This window comes from Mus caroli, unplaced genomic scaffold (assembly GCF_978045245.1).
Source record: "Mus caroli unplaced genomic scaffold, Mus_caroli_1 scaffold_18, whole genome shotgun sequence".
NCBI classification, from domain to species: Eukaryota; Metazoa; Chordata; class Mammalia; order Rodentia; family Muridae; genus Mus; species Mus caroli.
In genome coordinates, this window is record NW_028227273.1 from 50,167,327 (window position 1) to 50,186,627 (window position 19,301).

General features: G+C 45.4%; 1 protein-coding gene across 7 annotated transcripts in view; it reads left to right on the forward strand.

Annotated features, from left to right (window-relative positions):
• Positions 1–19,301, forward strand: part of Runx2 (RUNX family transcription factor 2) — a 316,322-nt gene that overhangs the window by 194,119 nt on the left and 102,902 nt on the right. For 5 of the 7 annotated variants that reach the window (XM_029471397.2, XM_021186134.3, XM_085832579.1 and 2 more), the window contains 2 exons: positions 11,489–11,554; positions 13,238–14,969. The exons of the other annotated variants lie outside the window; for them this stretch is intronic. In XM_029471397.2, coding sequence (XP_029327257.2) covers positions 11,489–11,554; positions 13,238–13,716 — 545 coding nt within the window. In that variant the 3' untranslated portion in view covers positions 13,717–14,969. Of the gene's footprint in view, positions 1–11,488; positions 11,555–13,237; positions 14,970–19,301 lie in introns of those variants that run through there. 7 annotated transcript variants of the gene reach the window in all.

Below are 19,301 nucleotides of genomic sequence, written 5' to 3' on the forward strand. Positions count from 1 at the left end.
CAAACCCATACAGGGCCCAAGTGGAAACCCCAGGAAGAGCAGCAGGTGAGAGTGCTAGGGCCCATGGGGTGGAGGAGGGAAGTCCCAGTAGGAAGGGATTGTGAGGGCAGATTTGGAGGCTGTTTGCAATTTCAAGAGGAGAGAAGGGTTCAAGGGGAGGAGAAGAGAAAACAAATACCAAGGCAAACTTGGACCCCATGAGCTTGTGATCCTAACTACCCAGCAGGCAGAGGCCTGGAGGAGTCCCTCAGGAGAATAAAGTTCAGTTCCCTCAGATAGCATCAGAATGAGTTGAAGGTCTACAGGGTGAATGACGGAGACCCTGTCTCAAAATATAAAGTAAAGAGGGCTAGGAATAGCTCGCTCAGTGGTAGAGTGCTTACCTAGCATGTAGAAGACTCCAGGTTCAATCCCCAGTATGGAGGGGAGGGATGCAAAGGGGAAGGAGTGGGGAGGTGTGGGTAACAGAGAAAGGGAAAGGGATCCAGTTGACCTGGAGCACACAAGCCACCAACGAGAAAGAAAGTTGGATGGTCATCTGGTTCAGGATCTAGGTTTGGCGCCTTGGGCAGTTTGGACTGGACAGGATGCCCCAGGGTCTACATTGGCTCATCACCATGCTAAGCCCTCTTAGTTTATCTCGGAGAACCATAGGTTAGATTTGGCATGATTCTGTCTTGGAGTTATATGTCATCTGGAACCAACTCCTTCCCCTGTCTTGTCTTGTGGATCAGTGTGAGATTTGTTGGAAGATGTTTTAGTTATGTTTCTAGTGCAGTGGTAAAACACCGTGACCAAGGCAACTTAGAGAAGAAAGAGTTTATTTGGGGCCTACGGTTCCCAAGGGTTATGGTCCATTCTGTCGGGGACAGCAGATAGCAGACATGGCAGCTGGAGTTGGAAGCTCAGAGCCCACATCTCAGACCACAAACAGGAAACAGAGCCAATAGGGAATGGCATGGGGCTTTTGAAACCTCAAGGTCTGTCACTATTGACACACTTCCTTCCACAAGGCTACGACTCCTAAGCCTCCCAAAATAGCACCAGCAACTGGGGATCAATTATTCAAATGCTTAAGAACTGTGGGCACACGGGGTAGGGACATCTCATTCAAACCACCCCAGAGGGCTAGTCTGAGGCTGGGTTGGGATCTGATATAGAGGGGCCACTTTATAGGACAAATGTCAAACTCTATCTAAAAAATACAGTCTGTGTATTAGAGGACAGTAGAACTTAGTCTCCTTTTCCCATGTCACACGCCTCTCACAACTCTGGTTGGACCCTTGGGCCGAATGTGTGCGGTCAGTCAGGAACTTGAGCATTCAGAGTCTGGATTCATGGGTTTTCTAGCTTGCTCCCAATAATCAGTAACAGAGGTAAGAAGAAGAGATGTTGGCCATGTGCTTTCACTGTTTCCCTGCGGCAGGAGCCAGGGAGCCTAAGGAATATAGAATGTGATTTACTTAGGCCCGCACAGGGCATCAGTGATATTGACAATATCCACATTCAAGAGCAGGGTCAGTTATGGCAAGAGGTAGCAGACACCAGTTCGCCATGCCCTATCTCAGCTCCATCCCCACAGCTGCCACCTGCGTTACCATCAGCCTGAGCTAGACTGTCTTCATCGGAGTTGACTTGAGAGAGTACCTTAGCAGAGATGGTGGCAGAAGGGACACACGGTTCTAGGGCCAGGGTCACTGTGTACTCATCGGCTTACAAGAACTGTAACTTTATGGGAATCGCTTCTTTGAGCTTTGAGTTTGTCATTCAGAAGATAGGGTTGGTGATGCAGTCTCCTTTGTGGAAGATCTACTTATAAGTAGCAAGGGTGTTATGGATGTCATCCTGCCTGCTAACCAGAGCTGTGGTAGCGCGGCCTCAGCTGCTGGGTTGGCCATTCATCCCTTTAAGCCAATCTCTGCTCACACGTGGGACGCTGTAAATACCAGATCACTTAGAGGAGTTCAGGGGAAAAGCAGAGCCTGGTTGGTTAAGCAGTCACCAGGTCTGGTTCCCAGCCCATCAGCCCGAAATGGCAGGTCGGAGCATTCCTGCAGCATGGGGTTAGGCTTGCCTCCAGGCTGGAAGGAAATGCTGCTCAGCTTTCCACGGCAGCACCCCAAAGGGCAAATGAAAACCCAGGATCCCTTGCCCCCTATGCTACCCCAGCCCATTGGCACCCATAGTTAACCCTGAGGAGAGTATTTTCAAATCTCATGTTTTATCTAAGAAAAAAAAATCATGTGAACTTTTTGTCTGTTTTAATATAAGATATTTTAAGCTATCAATATCACTCAGCTGTCCTTCGAGGAGCCTTTCCACTTGCTGTTTTCTTCTGTTCCATGGCTTCCTGTCAGCTAAGCTTTGGTGTTTCATATGTAAGTTGTCAACCAACTTTCTACTTTTAATACAGTCCAAGTTACCACTAGCTCAAGTCATGAGAAAGTACCAGGCTGCCCTCTCTGTATTCTAGCTTTAAAAATAAAAACAAGAAAGGAAGGAAGAAAGAAAAAGATTTTTCTTAGGAACAATTTATCATTTAATTGTAATTTTTAAAATAATCTTAATTGACCACATATGCTATCAAATAAGAGTTGCTCTTGTAGCCTCTGCCTCCCGCCCCTGCTCCCCGCCTCCCTGGGCTCCCTCGTGCGCACATGCGCACTTCACTGCTTTCGGCCAGGATGTCAGAAAATTAATTACGCTGCTCCGGGTAGATACCATCACAGGAAAGCCGCCCAGATTCAAGACAAGATTACGATATAGAAGCTGTTATTTTCAGGGGGAAAGACGACTGCTTCCCAATCTCTTTGCCTCGTTTTCCTAGTTTCTTCCATTTTAATCCTGGCTCCATATTTTCGTAGCCATAACTCATTAGTGGTTTTTAATTTTTCTGAAACTGAAATAGGGTCTGAAAGGGTGGATTTGCCCCCTTTTCCCTCCTTATTCCCCTCCTCTTTTTTTTTTTTTTTCCTGGCTAATCGGAGGAACGCAGCCACATCTGAAGCCACTTGGCTCATTATGAATTTCATGGAAACTGATTCTCTGAAAGTGTTTCCATATGTGTGTTCCCAATATATCCCATCCTCTCTAAATGGGAGCACAGACGTGTGCATGGGCTGGAAATGGCTTCAGGATGTGACAGAGCAGTCATATGACTCTCGGCACCGTGGGTGGCCCCTTCTGAAAGACAGGGTGTCCTGGGTGCTGGCCTCCTTCCTGCAGCGGATCTGGTTTCAAAGACTATCCACCCTTCCTTTAAAATGTTCCTAATCAAGGCCTAGCAAGATCGTTCCCCCTCTTCCCGGTCCTCTCTTCCACCCGCACAGCCTTTGGCTCCTTCCTTCTCCTTTGCTCTGGGTCTCTGGATACAAACACACAAGCTCACACATCTTTTACCGTCCGTCCCTTTTCCCTTTCACAGAGTGGAAGTATTCCAGCAATATCCTTAAAACTGGGGTGGGTTTAAGGCGTAGTTGCTGTTGCCAGGGTCCCCTGCTCTTGCCTGCTCTCTTTCCTCCAGTGTGACAGACTTTCCTAGCCTTAGGATCGGCTGGTCTGTCTGATTTTGTGAGTAATACTGTGAAAAGCACAGATTATTACAACATTGAAAACAAATATTTATACTGGAGATTTGAGGCACCGTGTGTGTGTGTGTGTGTGTGTGTGTGTGTAAAACTGCAGAGCTTGTTAGTCCTTTCATTGTCTTAACTATTGGCTCTATTTCTCATTCTGATGTTTCCTTTAGCATGGTTTTCTGCACTTCTCCCAAAGGTGTGTTTTTCTAATTATTAGGGGATGAAGTGGAGTCCAGTGTTGTTCTGCTTAGTCATGTTTAGTATGAAGGGACCAATTCAGAGACAACCGATATAAAATCCCTTTAAAATCTCAGTGTGAAGATACAGAGGAATATTTTATGTGCGATCTAAAATTGATTCTTGGATTATGGCTTCTGGAGACCACACTGCTATCCATTTGCACAGCAGTATTTTTGAAGTACTTGCTTTTCCATTATGTATTGTAGAGGCTCTAAAGGAAGGATGGAAGGATGGGATGGGATGGGATGGGATGGGATGGGATGGGATGGGAAGAGTCACTTGGAAAAATCCTGCCTTTGAAGCATGAGGATGTGGGTTCAGATCTCAAGCACCCACATAAAAGTCAGCTGGGGGGGGGAATAGAAACAGGTGGATCCCTCTGCCAACCCAGCCGAATTGATAAGCTCCCTATTTAGAGAGAGACTCTGTCTCAAAAACATAAGGTGGAGAGTGATTGAAGAAGACACTGAAAGTCAGTCTCTGGGCTCTGCTTGTAAACATACATACACATACACACTGACACACACACACACATACCCTGATACACACTGACACACACATACACCGGCACACACATACACTGACACACACATACACTGACACACACACACACACACCTACACTGACACACACTGACACACACTGACACACACACACACACACACACACTGACACACACATACACGAGAGAAAGGAGGGGAAGGGAGAGGAGACAAACACAGGAGACACACAAGAGAGAGACAAGACACACACAACACTCACAACACGAGAGAGCTCATTTTCTTAATATGTTCTTCCAAGTTAACAAAATAACATTTTAAAGTAAACCTTATTATAAAAAACTTTGCAAATAAGGAAAAAAAACCTCACACACCAAGATTAACCAGACCCAAAGTCTATACAACCCAGTGAGCTTTTATACAGTGAGAACTGGCGTTCAGAATGGAAGCTGTGAATTACGTTTCACACTTTTATTATTGAATCTATTTTATGCACTTATCTACCATCAAAAGTACCAAACCAACCAGACAGACAGACAAACACCCAGGACAGAGTTCAACTTAGAAAAACAACCGGCTTTGTATTCTCTCTTCCCACTCATATGCATTATCTGCACCTGTCCTTCCTGCTTCCCTGTATATTTACCTTGTCCTGTTTCTCCGTGCTTCCTGTAGCCATGTGCACATTTGTTTCCATATATACATATATTATTGGCCACATCCCACTTGTGAGAGACTGAAAATGCAGTTTCTTTTTTGAGATCATGTGATCTTACTTAATAGTATACATTTCATCCATTTTCTTGCAAATTTTAAATTTTACTTTTTAGAGCTAAGTAGTATTCCATTATGTAATATATAAAAATGTGTGTGTATATATATATGTATATATATATATTATTCCATATTTGTTAAGTAGTATTCCTATATGTATTAGATGTGATATCTATATCTATCTATATTTCATATATATCTGATTTTCATTATCCAGTCACTTGTGGAGGGACAACTAAGATTGATTCCAGGTCTCTCCTTTAGTGAATAAGGCAGCAATTAAGACGGAGCATAGCAAGATACGGAATTCTCTGGGTTTACACCAAGGGGAGAGGAAAGTAGTTAGGTCCTATGGTCCTTCTGTTTTTAGGAGTTTTGTTTTGCTTGTTTTTAAAAGAAATCTCCAAACTGATTTCCACTATGGCTATGTTCATCTGCTCATTTTTAAATTACAAAGTAAAAATATCTATCTAAAAACAACATTAATGCCAATGACCATGTTTTCATTTAATTGGCTTGGTAATATTTATGGACACAAATATCCCAGGTATGCATGATAAGGAGGTAGTACAGATTTATACACCATGGGAGGTGGGTATTCTGCTCGTGATCATGAGTGCTTCAGTTGGTGCTTGCTTTCCTTGCTCTGGGAACCCTGTGTGGGGTAGCCACAGTCAAACTCAGCTGAGAGCCCCAAGTTTGTGACCATCCACAGGAAGCATACGCATCCGGAGGAACAGGACAGGCTATGTAGAAACCAACTGTGCATGCACACAAAGGCTCCTTGTCGTCCCACCTTAGCACAGTAGCCCTGCTGAGTCTCATCAGGTGCCCTTCCCCCACCACTTTCTGTCTTATCAGGTGACAGAGGAGAGGGGAAGGGGATGGAGAGGGGAGATGTTGGGTCTGTGACAGCAGGACACTTTGGAGTCCCTGTTGTCCCTGACCCTCGTGGACTCATAGACTCTTGTGTCTTATCTGTCAAAATTATCTATGTTTCATTCTCTTTAACCCTTCTTTCCTTTCCCCTTCTTCCAGTTTTAGCTATGGAAGGTGGGGTCTTTTTGCAAGCTAGGCAAGAGCTTGTACCGTGGAGCTACATCCCAGCCCCATTAATGATGTTCAATGACTCTGAAATGCTGGCTGTTCACACAAGTGCAAGACGTTCAGGGAGATTCACGTTTACTCCCCATTACCTTACTGACTCCAAGGAAACCCCATGACTTTAATGGCAGTGATGACACAGGCTCATGGGCAGGGACAAGTGTACCAACTGTCTGGAAGGGCACACGTCTGCTCTGGTTCTCCCCACTTCCCTGTTCATCTCTTCCCCAAGGTCTTGCCAGTATGGAACTACAAGTACGCAGTGGCTCTTAGGTAGAGTGGGTGTCAGGAAGGAAGGGACAGAATGCTAATAAAACAGGGACATCTGTTTCTTAGTGGCAGATGTTGCTGGATGGGTGCTCTGAAGTCTGAGGTCAGGTGGCTTGATGAGGGCTGAGAACATCTCTGTGCCCATTAAAAAGAGCATTTAGCAAGGTCTTAGGTGTGCAGTGTACTTAACTTACACTTTAGATTTAATGTCAACATTGCTTAGTGCATCTTTTTCTACAGTATTTGACTTTTGTTGTTAAGACATCTTCCTATGTAGCCAACCTAAGCTGGCCTCAAATTCACTATGTTGTCTCTTCTGGACCTAGTTGCATAGTGATCTTCTGTATGCCTCAGCCTCTGGAGTCCTGAGACAACAGGCATGAGCCACCTGCAGTTTGTTTTTTGTTGTTTTTGTTTTTTTTTAAAAGAGAAGTCTTTATTACTTCCATTTATATGTAAATCGCATGACTATGTGGTGAGTTTGTGTGCATTATATTATATCTGCACAGGTGCCCTTAAGGCCAGGGTATATCTGATCCCCTTGGACTGGAGTTACAGCAAATGCTTTAACTGCTGAGCCATCTCCCCAGCTCCCCCAGCGCTCCTGATGCCTGTGCTGTGTCTGTGTTGTGCCCACCCCCCCCACCCGGCCCTGTCACTGAGATGCCTTGCGGATGCTTACGTTCATTCATTTACTTGTTTTTTTCTCTTCCAACCGCCCACATATTTTTCGAATTTGAAGCCCTTACAGTTGCATCAGGTTCTGGGAGGGATGTAAGAGGAAAATAAATTCTCCGTCTTGCAAAGCTGACTGCAAAGCTGAGTTGGAGAGAGCAGACCAAGACACAGCTAATAAGTCAGCGCCGTCTCGAGCAAGGGCTCAGAAGAGTGGCGTAGGAAATGAGCGCTGTTGGAAGGGAACTGAATTAGGAGGTTATTATGTAAGCAGGCAGTTGGAATGAGGCAGCCAAAGCGTTGAAGCGGAAGAAGCCTGCATACTACCAGAAGACAGCAGCCCCGAGTAGGTCTTGTGTGGTCTGTGTTCCCAGGAAGGATGTTTCACGATAATAATAATAATAATTAAAAAAAATAAAGTTCATGAGCTTTATTTGAGATTTGCCAAAGCCAAAGCTCCTGCCCTGTAGCCAGGCCTAACGTAGTGCTGAAGTTAACGCCTCTCTGCCAGATCTGCTGGCCTTTCATGCTGAGCAGTGATGTCCTCACAGGCAAGCATGGGCTCTGGGTGTGCCAGCGTAGGTTCAGCTAGACTCAAGGCTCTGCATTTCTTCAGCCCCTGCCTCCTCCTGCTGGGTCATGTCGGTTCTACTAAGTATTTGGTGGGGAAGCTAACGTGCCCAGTTTCCCAGCCGGTGCCCTTTACAGACAAGTACTTCCTCCATTATCCTTACATTCCAGGTTCCTTTTGTTATAAAGACCTCTTTGCCTGTTGTCAGGCAACAGTTGTTTAGTAAAGGTATCCTAAATGATAACTGTGTCTTAAAGATAGGGCAGATTAAAGATCGGGCTTAGAAATGCAGATTATTAGCAGTGGGCTGGAGCATGCCTGAGATTGTAGGTTCCATCCCCTGTAGTCCAAAAAGGGGAGAGGGACCAGAGAGATGGTTCCGTGCTAATCCTTTCTGCCTTTATGGGTACCCACACATGTATAGAATATACAGACACACACAGACACACACACACACACACAGAGGAATAAGTACCTTTTTATTAAAAAAGAAAGAAAGTCTGATTATTCCCATTAGCAAGCTCTGATGAGAGATCTATGCCTTTAACAGCTGTCTTTAATTGGGAGACAGACATAATTCAGGGTAAGTAGCAGTGAATGAAAGACCTATGGTAGGGATTGGAAGCTTGAAGAGCCAAGTCCAGAGGCTCTCTCGTATCCCCCTTGCCTGGGTTCACATACTTCCCCCCTTCTCTGAAGACTCCCAGAAACCCGACTAGGTAGAGAGTCTGTCTGGCCTCTTTCCTCTTACGGACCTTGCAGGGAGAGGCAGAGTGTCCTTACTTTTAACATTGGCTTTGTTTTAATTTGGACCTCACGGGCATTTTATTAATGTATTCTTCCCAGTATGTCTCAGAGCTCGAGAGGCGGCGGCTGCTGCTGCTGCTGCTTCACGAGCAAGGCTCTTTCAGTTCTTCCTATGGCAGCTACATTTGTTTGCAAGCTGTCCAGCTGTGGCTGGGACTGGAGACTGCAGCTTTGGAACGAAGCGCATCTGTAGGAAGCCAGGAGAACAGAGCTCTTGACCTTGACCCCTTGACCCCAACCCCATCCTTCTTGTACCCTGAGCAACTGAAACTGGTTGCTAACTGTTTTATCAGATTAGATCGACAGTATCACCAAAGTGGAGGTTAAGAGGGTTCCCCCAAACTAGTAATTATCACTGGGGTGACACTGAGATACCAAAAGAGTCTACTTAAGTCATTTCCATTTAGACAGATCTAGTGAGAAGAATGGGGAGGGGGATGTGGTGAGTTCAATCATATTCTGAGGGTAAAGGATAATGCAGATTGCCTGTCCTCTCCTAGAAACCAAAGGTGGGTGCATACTGGCTCTACCTCCTTCACTGTGTGCATGGCTCTCCTCTGGGCTTCAGCCTCCCTAGTTGTCAAATGTAGATTAGATGACAGTCCATTAGACTCTCCCATCAGTGCCTGACCAGCAGAGGGAGGTCCACGGGAAATCAGGGGACATAGCAGAAAGCGTGATAAGTACACAGTTTTGTGGAAGTCATTTTTAATTTATCCAAAAATTCACCAAAGTGTCACAGTCCTCTCCCTGTCATGTTTTTCAAATTTACTGTACAGTGTCATTCTTGTCTCCGTGTTGAGTCAAACTAGCATCATCTTGGGGTTTCACTAACTCCTGCCAGCCCCCAGGCACAGCAAGATGCCATTTTGAAGCTTTGATTTTGTTTTGAGATAGGGATCTCAGCCCTGAAGCCCCAACTAGCCTGGAGCTCACTATGTCTTAGAGCTTGGCCTTGAAGATGCCATAGTCCTATCTTAATCCCCTTTGTCCTGGGATTACAGGTCATGTCCTCCCATAACAGGCTAGTTTTAAAAACATTAGAACCAGAAGATCTCATGTGGATGGTTGAACCCTCTATTTCCTGGCAGCTTCCATTTTTCAGCACAGTTTAACATACCTTGTACGGGGACAAGATCATCCATGGGCAACAACAAAGAGAATGGCCTTGGCTTGACTTATTCAGTAGCTGGGAGCTTTAGGATGGCGTTGGGTTGCCCTGAGATTGGCTTGTCTTTGGAGCTGGGTATGGGTGTGGGTGAGGTTGGGGTGGATTTGCATATACAAATTAGACAGAGGCATATTTGCATATACAAATTAGATGGAGGTACTTTTGCATATGCAAAGTAGATAGAGGTGCATTTGCATATACAAAGTAGATGGCATACAAGCACCTCTAGAATTCTCCTGGGGTTTTATCTTATGGGTATTTTTTTTTAACAAGTCGGATTGACATTTTCCATAGTCAATTCAGTGTTGGTTCTTTTTTAAAAAAAGTGCTGTGGCTGTAACAGAAAGGAACAGTGTCATTGTCAATACCACCCAAACGGGAGGTGGTCTGACACGCTGCAGCTTTTGTACAGCCCGATTACAGGTTCACATGAAGACCCGTCCAGGGAGAGAAAACGTAGCTGCATTTCGCTCTTCTGAAACAATGATTATAAACAAACAGGTTTCTATTAGGATCCCCCCCACACACCTGCCCACCACACATGACAATCTCTTATTATTTCTTTGTGCCCCAATACACTGCAGTCTACTTCAGAAATAATGCTCATTAGCCTAAAATGACTGAGCAAATTCCAGAAAATGCTGATGTCCATCAATTACAAAGAGTCTCTTCTAATCCCTTTCAGATCTGCTTTAGTTCAGTCATTTAAGAAGTTGATCCTCAACACATCACAGTCTCAAATGACTGGAAGTGACACGTATCCCCTTGTTTCCATTGAGACAAATGAACCCAACCAGAGCTCGTTCACTGAAAAATGACCGTCAGTTTGTGTTAGGTAACAGTTCTCAACCCCAAAGCTATAACGATCTTGGCATATTCCGCTGAGTAATCAAAACATCAGCAAAATGTAGCAGCTAAGACAGAGGTGTGTGCTAAGAGGAAGTACAAAGCCATATCAGAGTTTACTAGCAGGGTCCTCTCATAAAGACTTTTAATGAGACTTCTGCATCAAAATAAGTGAAACCATATGGAATGTTAATTATTCTTAAAACACAGTTTTAAGGGAAAAATACATGTTAGAAGCCTTAAAAAAAAAAAAAAAAGCAACGTGTCTATCTGTGTGTGTGAAGTCTGTGCTTCCTGGAAGGGTGAATGTTGACGTTCCAAGTGTGACTTCTTTCCGTTTTAAATTACCCCAGCTATTCTGGCTTTCTTCACGCGCCCTGGGTATTGAACTTAATGCACATGGAAGGGGCCTGCCTATATCTATTAGGTCACCTAGATGCTGTGGGGCAAGAGGGCTGCTGAGGACCACCTGTGGCCTCTGCTTGGGGTCTTGTTTGAGGCAGCCCATAAACACAGGGTAGGGAGGTGGGTACTCTCATCTGCTCCTATGTCTGAGTCTGCCACTGTCTCTATTTTATTTCCACCTTCTAAAACTTGAGCTTGTCAGAATTTCATTTAGGGGGATGGGACGGGTGAGGGAGAGGCCAGTCACGGAAGGAGGGAGGGGTTTATATGAAGCAGGCCACAGAGTGCCCGGCTGCATGTGGTTTAGTCTGTCATCTTGAAAGTGTTTGCTTCTGGTGTTGGAGGCGGCTCATTTGCTGTCCACCTTCTGCAAATGGGCCTGGGGATCCTGGGAAGGCACTAGTGAGGGATGGGACCCACCCCCACCCCCACCCCACTCCCACCCCCAAGGCCCTTGTTTCTCCTCCTGCCTTGGAATTAATGATGTAGACCAGATGCCAGTCCTAGAGCTGGAAGGGAACTTAGAGTTCGTCCCCTCATTTTCCAGATGATGACACTGCCACCTCTGACTTCTGCCTCTGGCCTTCCTCTCTCAGTAAGAAGAGCCAGGCAGGTGAGACTTTTCACAATTGCTGGGCTGGGCTGGGCTGGGCTGGGCCGGGCTGGGCCGGGCTGGGCCGGGCTGGGCCGGGCTGGGCTGGGCTGAGCTGGGCTGAGCTGGGCTGAGCTGGGCTGGGGTGGGCTGGGCGGGGCTGGGCTGGGCTGGGCTGGGCTGGGCTGGGCTGGGCAGAGCTGGGCTGGGCTGTCTTATGGCTACTGTCTTCTGGTTTGTAAGACAGAAGGTTTTGTTAACTCTTACGTTGCTTTTAAGCAGTCACTGTGTATGACAAATGCATTTCACACACTGAAATCCCAGCGTACGGTGAAGATCACAAGCAATGTGCATTTTAACAAACACTACCACCCTCTGACAGACCCTTTGAAGACACATAGCGAGCTATGTTGAGTACAAATCAGGCCGAGGGACAATTATGGTCTTCAAGATTTGCCCAGCATTTTCTCTTACAGCTAAAACCTGTAGCAAAGGCAGACAGAAGACTCCAAGCCAATCAGCGAGGGGGACTTTAGAAAACACCACAAACTTAGCACGGAAATAGTGATGTACCAAAAGGGCTTGTTGTAATTCTGCCGACTCTAGAAAATTATAGCAAACCCCAAGATCACAGCTTATGAGTTTTATCCATTTCAGAAAACTAGTGTCTACGGGCAAAGTCTCTAGCCACTCTTTCAGGAGTTAGACAGCAGAAGTAGCTCCTAAGGAGCCGCTGATAGCTTGTGGAAGTGCTAGCGGAGCAGCCATGTCTGCCTCTAAGCTTTGAAGGCTCCAGAGCCCACACTGCAGGGACAGGGGCCCAGCAGGGAGCATCTCTCAGTTCAGTCTCCCCTAGGCGTACCTTAAACGAAGTTGCTATGGGTACCTGGCCTAAATCAGGTCCTATGCCACTCATCAAGGCTCTGACTGTCAAGGTCCTCCACCCTCCACCACATCTCCCCACTCTGTCCTCCACCCTCCCTCTCCATACCTTCTTATCTAGTTTATGACTCAAGGGAGAATTTCTGAGGGCTCGACTCTCCCCGACACCCCCAGAAAATCGAGATACTGTTAGACTACTGAAATCTGCTTTGATTTCACTGTGACTAAGATGAGGATTATAATAAGATTTTAAATTCAAAGAGGCTTAAAGGTTAAAAGAAATAGTAAGACTATGTAAAGGGAATCTGCTTGATGCAATTTTTCTTAACAAAGAAGCCCCACCAAGAGGGGGACACTAATAAATCCTATTACTTTGGATTGAATTTTTACACTGAGTTAGGAAAAATCAGTTGGTTTGATTTAGTAAAAGTTTCACGTCAGATATCTAGACTGTAGTAAGAAACAAAAAGGGAGGGGAGGGGGAATCAATGAAGATCCAGCCTTAAAGTCTGGCAAGTGATCCTGTGCCTAGAGTTGAGTTGGCTTCCACAGGGTGCTTAGAAGCACAGATGCCTGTAAAAGCCCTTTGTGACTCTCCCGGTGTGGAGACCTCAAGGATAAATAGTGTAGAGACTGTAAGGTGCACAAGTAAAGACCGAGGTGAGCAGTGCATTTGAAATCTGTGTGTGACTTGCTGTGCCTTGGGAGAAAGCTAAGTTTTCCTCGTCTTCCTTTTAATTTTTTTTAAATTTTGTAACGTTTCTATCATTTTAATTGATATTTACAGATGTTTCCCTCCCCATCTTCTGTTGTAATTTTTAGGTGCTTCAGAACTGGGCCCTTTTTCAGACCCCAGGCAGTTCCCAGGCATTTCATCCCTCACTGAGAGCCGCTTCTCCAACCCACGAATGCACTACCCAGCCACCTTTACTTATACCCCGCCAGTCACGTCAGGCATGTCCCTCGGCATGTCCGCCACCACTCACTACCACACGTACCTGCCACCACCCTACCCCGGCTCTTCCCAAAGCCAGAGTGGACCCTTCCAGACCAGCAGCACTCCATATCTCTACTATGGTACTTCGTCAGCATCCTATCAGTTCCCAATGGTACCCGGGGGAGACCGGTCTCCTTCCAGGATGGTCCCGCCATGCACCACCACCTCGAATGGCAGCACGCTATTAAATCCAAATTTGCCTAACCAGAATGATGGTGTTGACGCTGACGGAAGCCACAGCAGTTCCCCAACTGTTTTGAATTCTAGCGGCAGAATGGATGAGTCTGTTTGGCGGCCATATTGAAATTCGTCAACCATGGCCTAGTAGCATGGGGGCCACATCCCGCATGTGTTAATATATACATATATAAAGAGAGTGCCTATATATGTATATTGATTAGCTAACTAGAAGATTTCTCATTCAATCCCTAGTCATGATCTTGCAACCCTAAGAGGGTGGGGGCAGTCATAACTGGGTTTCATATTGTTTACTATTTAAGATGTCCCCTTTACCAAGGAACAAACCGTCAAAGGTGTTGTCTGGTCTGTTTTCGTAAGTGACCTGTTCCCACGCCGGTTCAGAGAGGTGGACTCTGAGTCTGGGAGGAAGGAGAGACACTTCCTCTCTGTGCTTTGAAACCACAGGCCTCTGCTGTGTGGCAGCCAGTGCACTCTGCAGACCCACTTACAAAGTCAGATGTGGTGCACTCAGAAAGGGACGAGAGGCAGAGTGGCTGCTTCTGTCCGCTGCCGTCCACTCTGAGTACCTGTTCCAAAGTTTTCCTTCAGACTTGCTGCAGGTACTCATTTGAACTTTTGAGTTCACTTTTTTTTTTTCTATTCTAAGAAAGTGACTTCAAAAATACTGATCAGGACAGATAATTTTATTTTACCTTTTTATACTTCCTCACTTCCCCCATTTAACCAAAAAGAAATCCTGTTCCCCCTCCCCAGTTCCTTCTGCTTCTCCCTTTATGCAAACTGAAAATGGCAATGCCTTATTATTATAGCCATAATGGTATAGTGTTTGAGTTGGCTGTGTGTTATGTGTTTTGTTCTTTTTTTTCCTTTTTTAAATTATGAATATGTGTAAAATCTGAAGTAACTTGCTAACGTGAATGGTCATATAACTTTAAAGATATATTTATAATTATTTAATGACATTTGGACATTTGGAACATTTCTTAGTGTAATGATATGTTGACTTCGGTCTCTAAAAGTGTGCTTCTTCTTCAATACCAAGTTTCTTCAGTGGGCTAGAGCCATATCAGAAATATTGCTAAGCAATCTCAATTCCTTCAGGCATAATGTGATTTTTTTTTTGAAGACAACTCCCATCTCCAAATAGTTTAGATGTAGTTTGTTTTCACGATGTATGAAGGAGATGCTTTGTTTCTGTCTTTCAGGCATTTGATTGCCTCTGACACAGCTTTGCCTTTTAAAGCAATAATTAGTGATTAAAATAACAAAAACAAAACAAAAGCCACCTATAGCCCTTTAACACTTAATGTGGCCCCTTTGCTAGCATGAAATGCTGGAGACATGTGGTTTCCGAATTTCTCCATTTTGGGGGTGGCGCGGGGTGGGGAGGGGGAGGGCGGCCATTATGACTCTTGTCATATTAAAAAGCCAAGCACAAGTGATTGGTTGAACTGCAGAAAAGTGTTTCTGTGGTCTCAGAGTTGAGCAAAACTCTAAATTGCAGGCTTCGTGGTTGAGGGCCTAGTCAGCTGAAAGCCACACGTGTGGTAAAGGCTCAGGCATGGCCTGGAGAGCCTAAGAACACACACACATTAGGAGTCTGCACCTACCAGCCTCACCACACAGCCATTCAGGGGAACCCAAAAAGTGCCTTACCCAAGGAGGGCCCCCAGCAGCTTTCCAGGAAGTCGAATGAAGTCGCTGTCCTAGGGGAGCTGGTCAGCTGAAGTAGCAACCGGTAGCTGATGTCAGTAGACACAGAGCCTGTGGGAACCTCCAGGAAACCTTTGACATTGGAGGCTTTCACTAAGCAGGGCCAACAAGAGCAGGGAAGACCATGTACCCATTGGTATCTGCCATTGTGTGTGAGTTTGAGATCCAGCCCTCCTTGGAGGATGTACTGTGATCATTCCTGGTACCTTAGGGCCAATCCCTAAGTGTGACTTCCTAATCCAGGCCAGGGATCATTCAGTGATACCACCAGGCCAATCCCAGCATTCCTTCTGCACAAAGTGTTTGTGTGTGTGGGGTAGATTGGGGTGGGGGCCACCTTCATTTGAATCCTGAGTCATTCTAAGAGTTCTGCAAGCTTTTGCCTTCAGCACCCTATACCCCCTCGCTCTCTGTTCCTTCTCAGGTTGACCTTTGTCCCAATGCGGGACAGTCCAGAGGCAGATGGGGACCTATGTGTGCCTCCAACCTGCATTTTCCTCAGAATTCATCCTGACTCCCTCTGACACAGATTGAGGGGGAGGGGGGAAGAAACCCAACACGCACCAAAGCAAAACACTTTGCCTTCTAAAGGCTGTGCACCAAGGATACGCAGATGGTCAGGCCACCTTTGTGTTTCCTTAAGATGGAAATTGTAACTGATGCTATTTATTGTTTGTGTTTGGTAGCTTGAAGCACACCACGGTCCACGTGTTTGTCTGATACCTATTTCAGCAGCATTTACAAAAGCCAGTGTCTGGTTACACTTTTCAGTTTTCATTAATCAACATGAAAATGTTACCATTGGTGCCAGCTGCACCCTATTTAATTTTTTTAAGGGCACTATATTTGTACATTTCGTTTTTAATATTAAAGGGCTTCTTAAAGTTTACAATACCGTTATCAAGGGAATAGAGGGGATGCATTAGTGCCTAAATGTTATTCTAGTGGCTGCAGGCAGCAACCCAGAAGCAGTTTTGAAAACAGGTTTGTTTCCCTCCGTCCTCCCTTATTTGGGAAGAATTCAAGTGCTTTCTTCACCTTTCAGGCACCTCACGGTGACTCCCGTTACTTAGAACAGTCTGTCTTCTTCCTCTTCCTCTTCCTCTTCCTCTTCCTCTTCCTCTTCCTCTTCCTCTTCCTCTTCCTCTTCCTCCTCCTCCTCCTCCTCCTCCTCCTCTTCCTCCTCCTCCTCCTCCTCCTCCTCCTCCTCCTCCTCCTCCTCCTCCTCTTCTTCTTCTTCTTCTTCTTCTTCTTCTTCTTCTTCTTCTTCTTCTTCTTCTTCTTTTTCGACTAGGGTTTAAAATCCCCCTTCCTCTTCCCTTATCTCTTAAACTCTTCATTTGCACTGGGTCACATGTATGATTTGTGGTTTTAAGGCCAAAGCAATGTCTTATTCCTCTTCTGGAGCCGCTTATGTGCACTTGCCAACCCTCCCCTGCACTTCCCTGGGCTTAGATGCACACACTTCTCCAAGGAACACAAACATGGCCAGATTCACCGTGGGACCCACACAGCCATATTATTAAAAAAAAATACTCTTTCACTTGTCTCAGAATTTTAACTTAGGCCACAATTGCTACCGGGCACCATGGCTTTGGTTTCAGGTTAGGGAGTGTTGCCCAGCGAGTAACAGAAAGACTTAACAGATTTAATTAGTTTGCCCTCATCCTTCACTCCAAGACCCTAAGAAACCGATCAGAGAAACATCTCCACACCATTAGAGGTTGAGAAGGGAGGAGCCATGTGGGGGTTCCCTCCGCTCAGAGGAAAGGCGCTGACTGACCTAGTTACAGAGAGTGGTAGCAGAAGCACGTGCACCCATGGTATCCGAGAGAGCAATAAACAGTAAAAGAGGATTCTCCCAAGCTTGGAATTTGTTGTTCTTAAAGAAGACGATGCATCTAAAACAAAGAATTTTTTTTTCTATGTGGGAACTTTCTTCATTGTCTGTTTACTTCATGTTTACAAATAATTGTTTGCTTTTTAACGCAGTACTTTAAAAATATATCAGCCAAAACCATAACTTACAGTAATTTTTTTTAGGTATTCTGAATAAAATTCCATGTCTTTTGATATGTCTACTGTTCTTAGGTTTCTGCGGAACAACAACAACAACAACAAAATTGTAGCATTTTGTGTAAATACAGCTTTCGCTCTTATTTTTTATTTTTCTGATTGCTATTGCCCAAGATTTGCTTTCCATGCACGTACTGTACAAATTGTGCTTTGTGCCACAGGTCATGATTGTGGTTGAGTTTACTCTGAACTTCAAAGGGACTATTTGTATTGTATGTTGCAACTGTAAATTGAATTATTTGGCATTTTTCCCCCTCATGATTGTAATATTAATTTGAAGTTTGAATTTAATTTTCAATAAAAAGGCTTTTTTTTTCCTTTTGGTTTTGTTATGTGTGTATACTGGCTGTTTTCTCGTCTGTGTCTGACACTTACTTCTGCCTACACCTAGGATGTATCAGAGCTACAGAACAGCCGGGATCCTGTATCTTTTTAGAGAGAGGAACCTCTTAGCCAGCACTGTACTCTCAAGTGTGCCCTACATCTGGAGGAGCAGGCAGAGGCTCTAGCCATCAATGTTTGTCCTTAGTGCCTGGGTCTGAAGAAGGGGTACCCATGGCATCCTGCTGCAAAGCTCCTGGATGAGTCAGGCTGGATAGGCCTCTGAGGACAGGAATTTGACCCATCTAACATCCCCCGAGCTGTCCTCAGATCCCCAGTAGCCCAGATACGGAGTTGTCTGTTTTCCTCCCCATATCTCCTTTTGGGTCTTCAGAATCAAAAACCAAAGCCCTGTGGTGAGTAAATTGGCCCAGAGGAATTCAGCTTCAGCAGCTAGGGAACCTGAGTGGAGTTTAAGGACTTTTATTTTGTTTTGATTTGGGGCCTGGTGTTTATTTTTGGCAAATCCTTCCCCTTCCGTGAGGCTGACTCCTTACTTGCTTCATGGCCCATCTGTCTGACTTTCTACAGTTCTAATGTAGGAGTCCAGAGACCATGGTCTAGAGATTCCGGATCACTGGCCACATCAGCTCCTTTATCCCAGTGGGTAAAGCCTCCTGTAAGAGGGCTGTTGCCCAAGAAACTGTGAAAAGAGCTTATTTCTAAGACGAGGAGACATGGTGGAAGAACCTGGCTGAACTTTGACCAGAGAATGTGTTTGTAGCGCTTTCAAGATGAATATTTATTTATTTATTTATTTATTTAAATTAAGCATTTGCATGGTCTTCAAAAGCACACAGGAGGGGTACACAGAAGCGGCCTGGTCTCTCTTGCTTTGTCCCTAGCCACATCTCTCCGCTCCTCTGAGCCTTGAGTTTCTTGCTTACTGTTGAGATAGGCCAGAAAGATCTCCTGTTGTGTCCTGAGCCTTGTGGCATATTTATCAGTAGCCCTAAATGGATGCCAAAAGTACCTGTCCTTCCCAGCCACCCAAAATATCCCTAAGTATTACCAAAGGGGCAACTTCTCCATGGCTGGAGTCTTTGTTCACAGTCTTAAGTGTAACTGGTAGGAGGGATGACTGAGCTGGTAGGAGGGATGACAGAGCTGGTAGGAGGGATGACTTAGCTCATAGGACTGTTGCCACCTAAAACAATCCCATCAGCAGAAGACTGGGGGGCTCCCCAGTAATGCATGCATGTGGCCCTTTTCCATCTCTTCATGTGACAGACCTCAAGGACTCGATGGAGTGTTCCTGGCTTAGCTGCACACCTTCCTTTCCTCTCTCTATGGGCTCTGGTCAGCACAGCTGGGTCTGAGGTCTTCCATGAGGCCAGCATTTCTCCTGACTGTTCTGTTTCCTCCCTGCAACAGAAGGCAGAAGGAAGTCAGCTTTCCAGTGCTTCTGACCCCTGGTGTCCCAAATATTTAATCATGAGACATTTCTGTGAGAGTGGGAGTTTCCTGTTAACTCACTCTCAGCCGAGACTGGCCCAATAAACACCTTAGCTCTGTGTT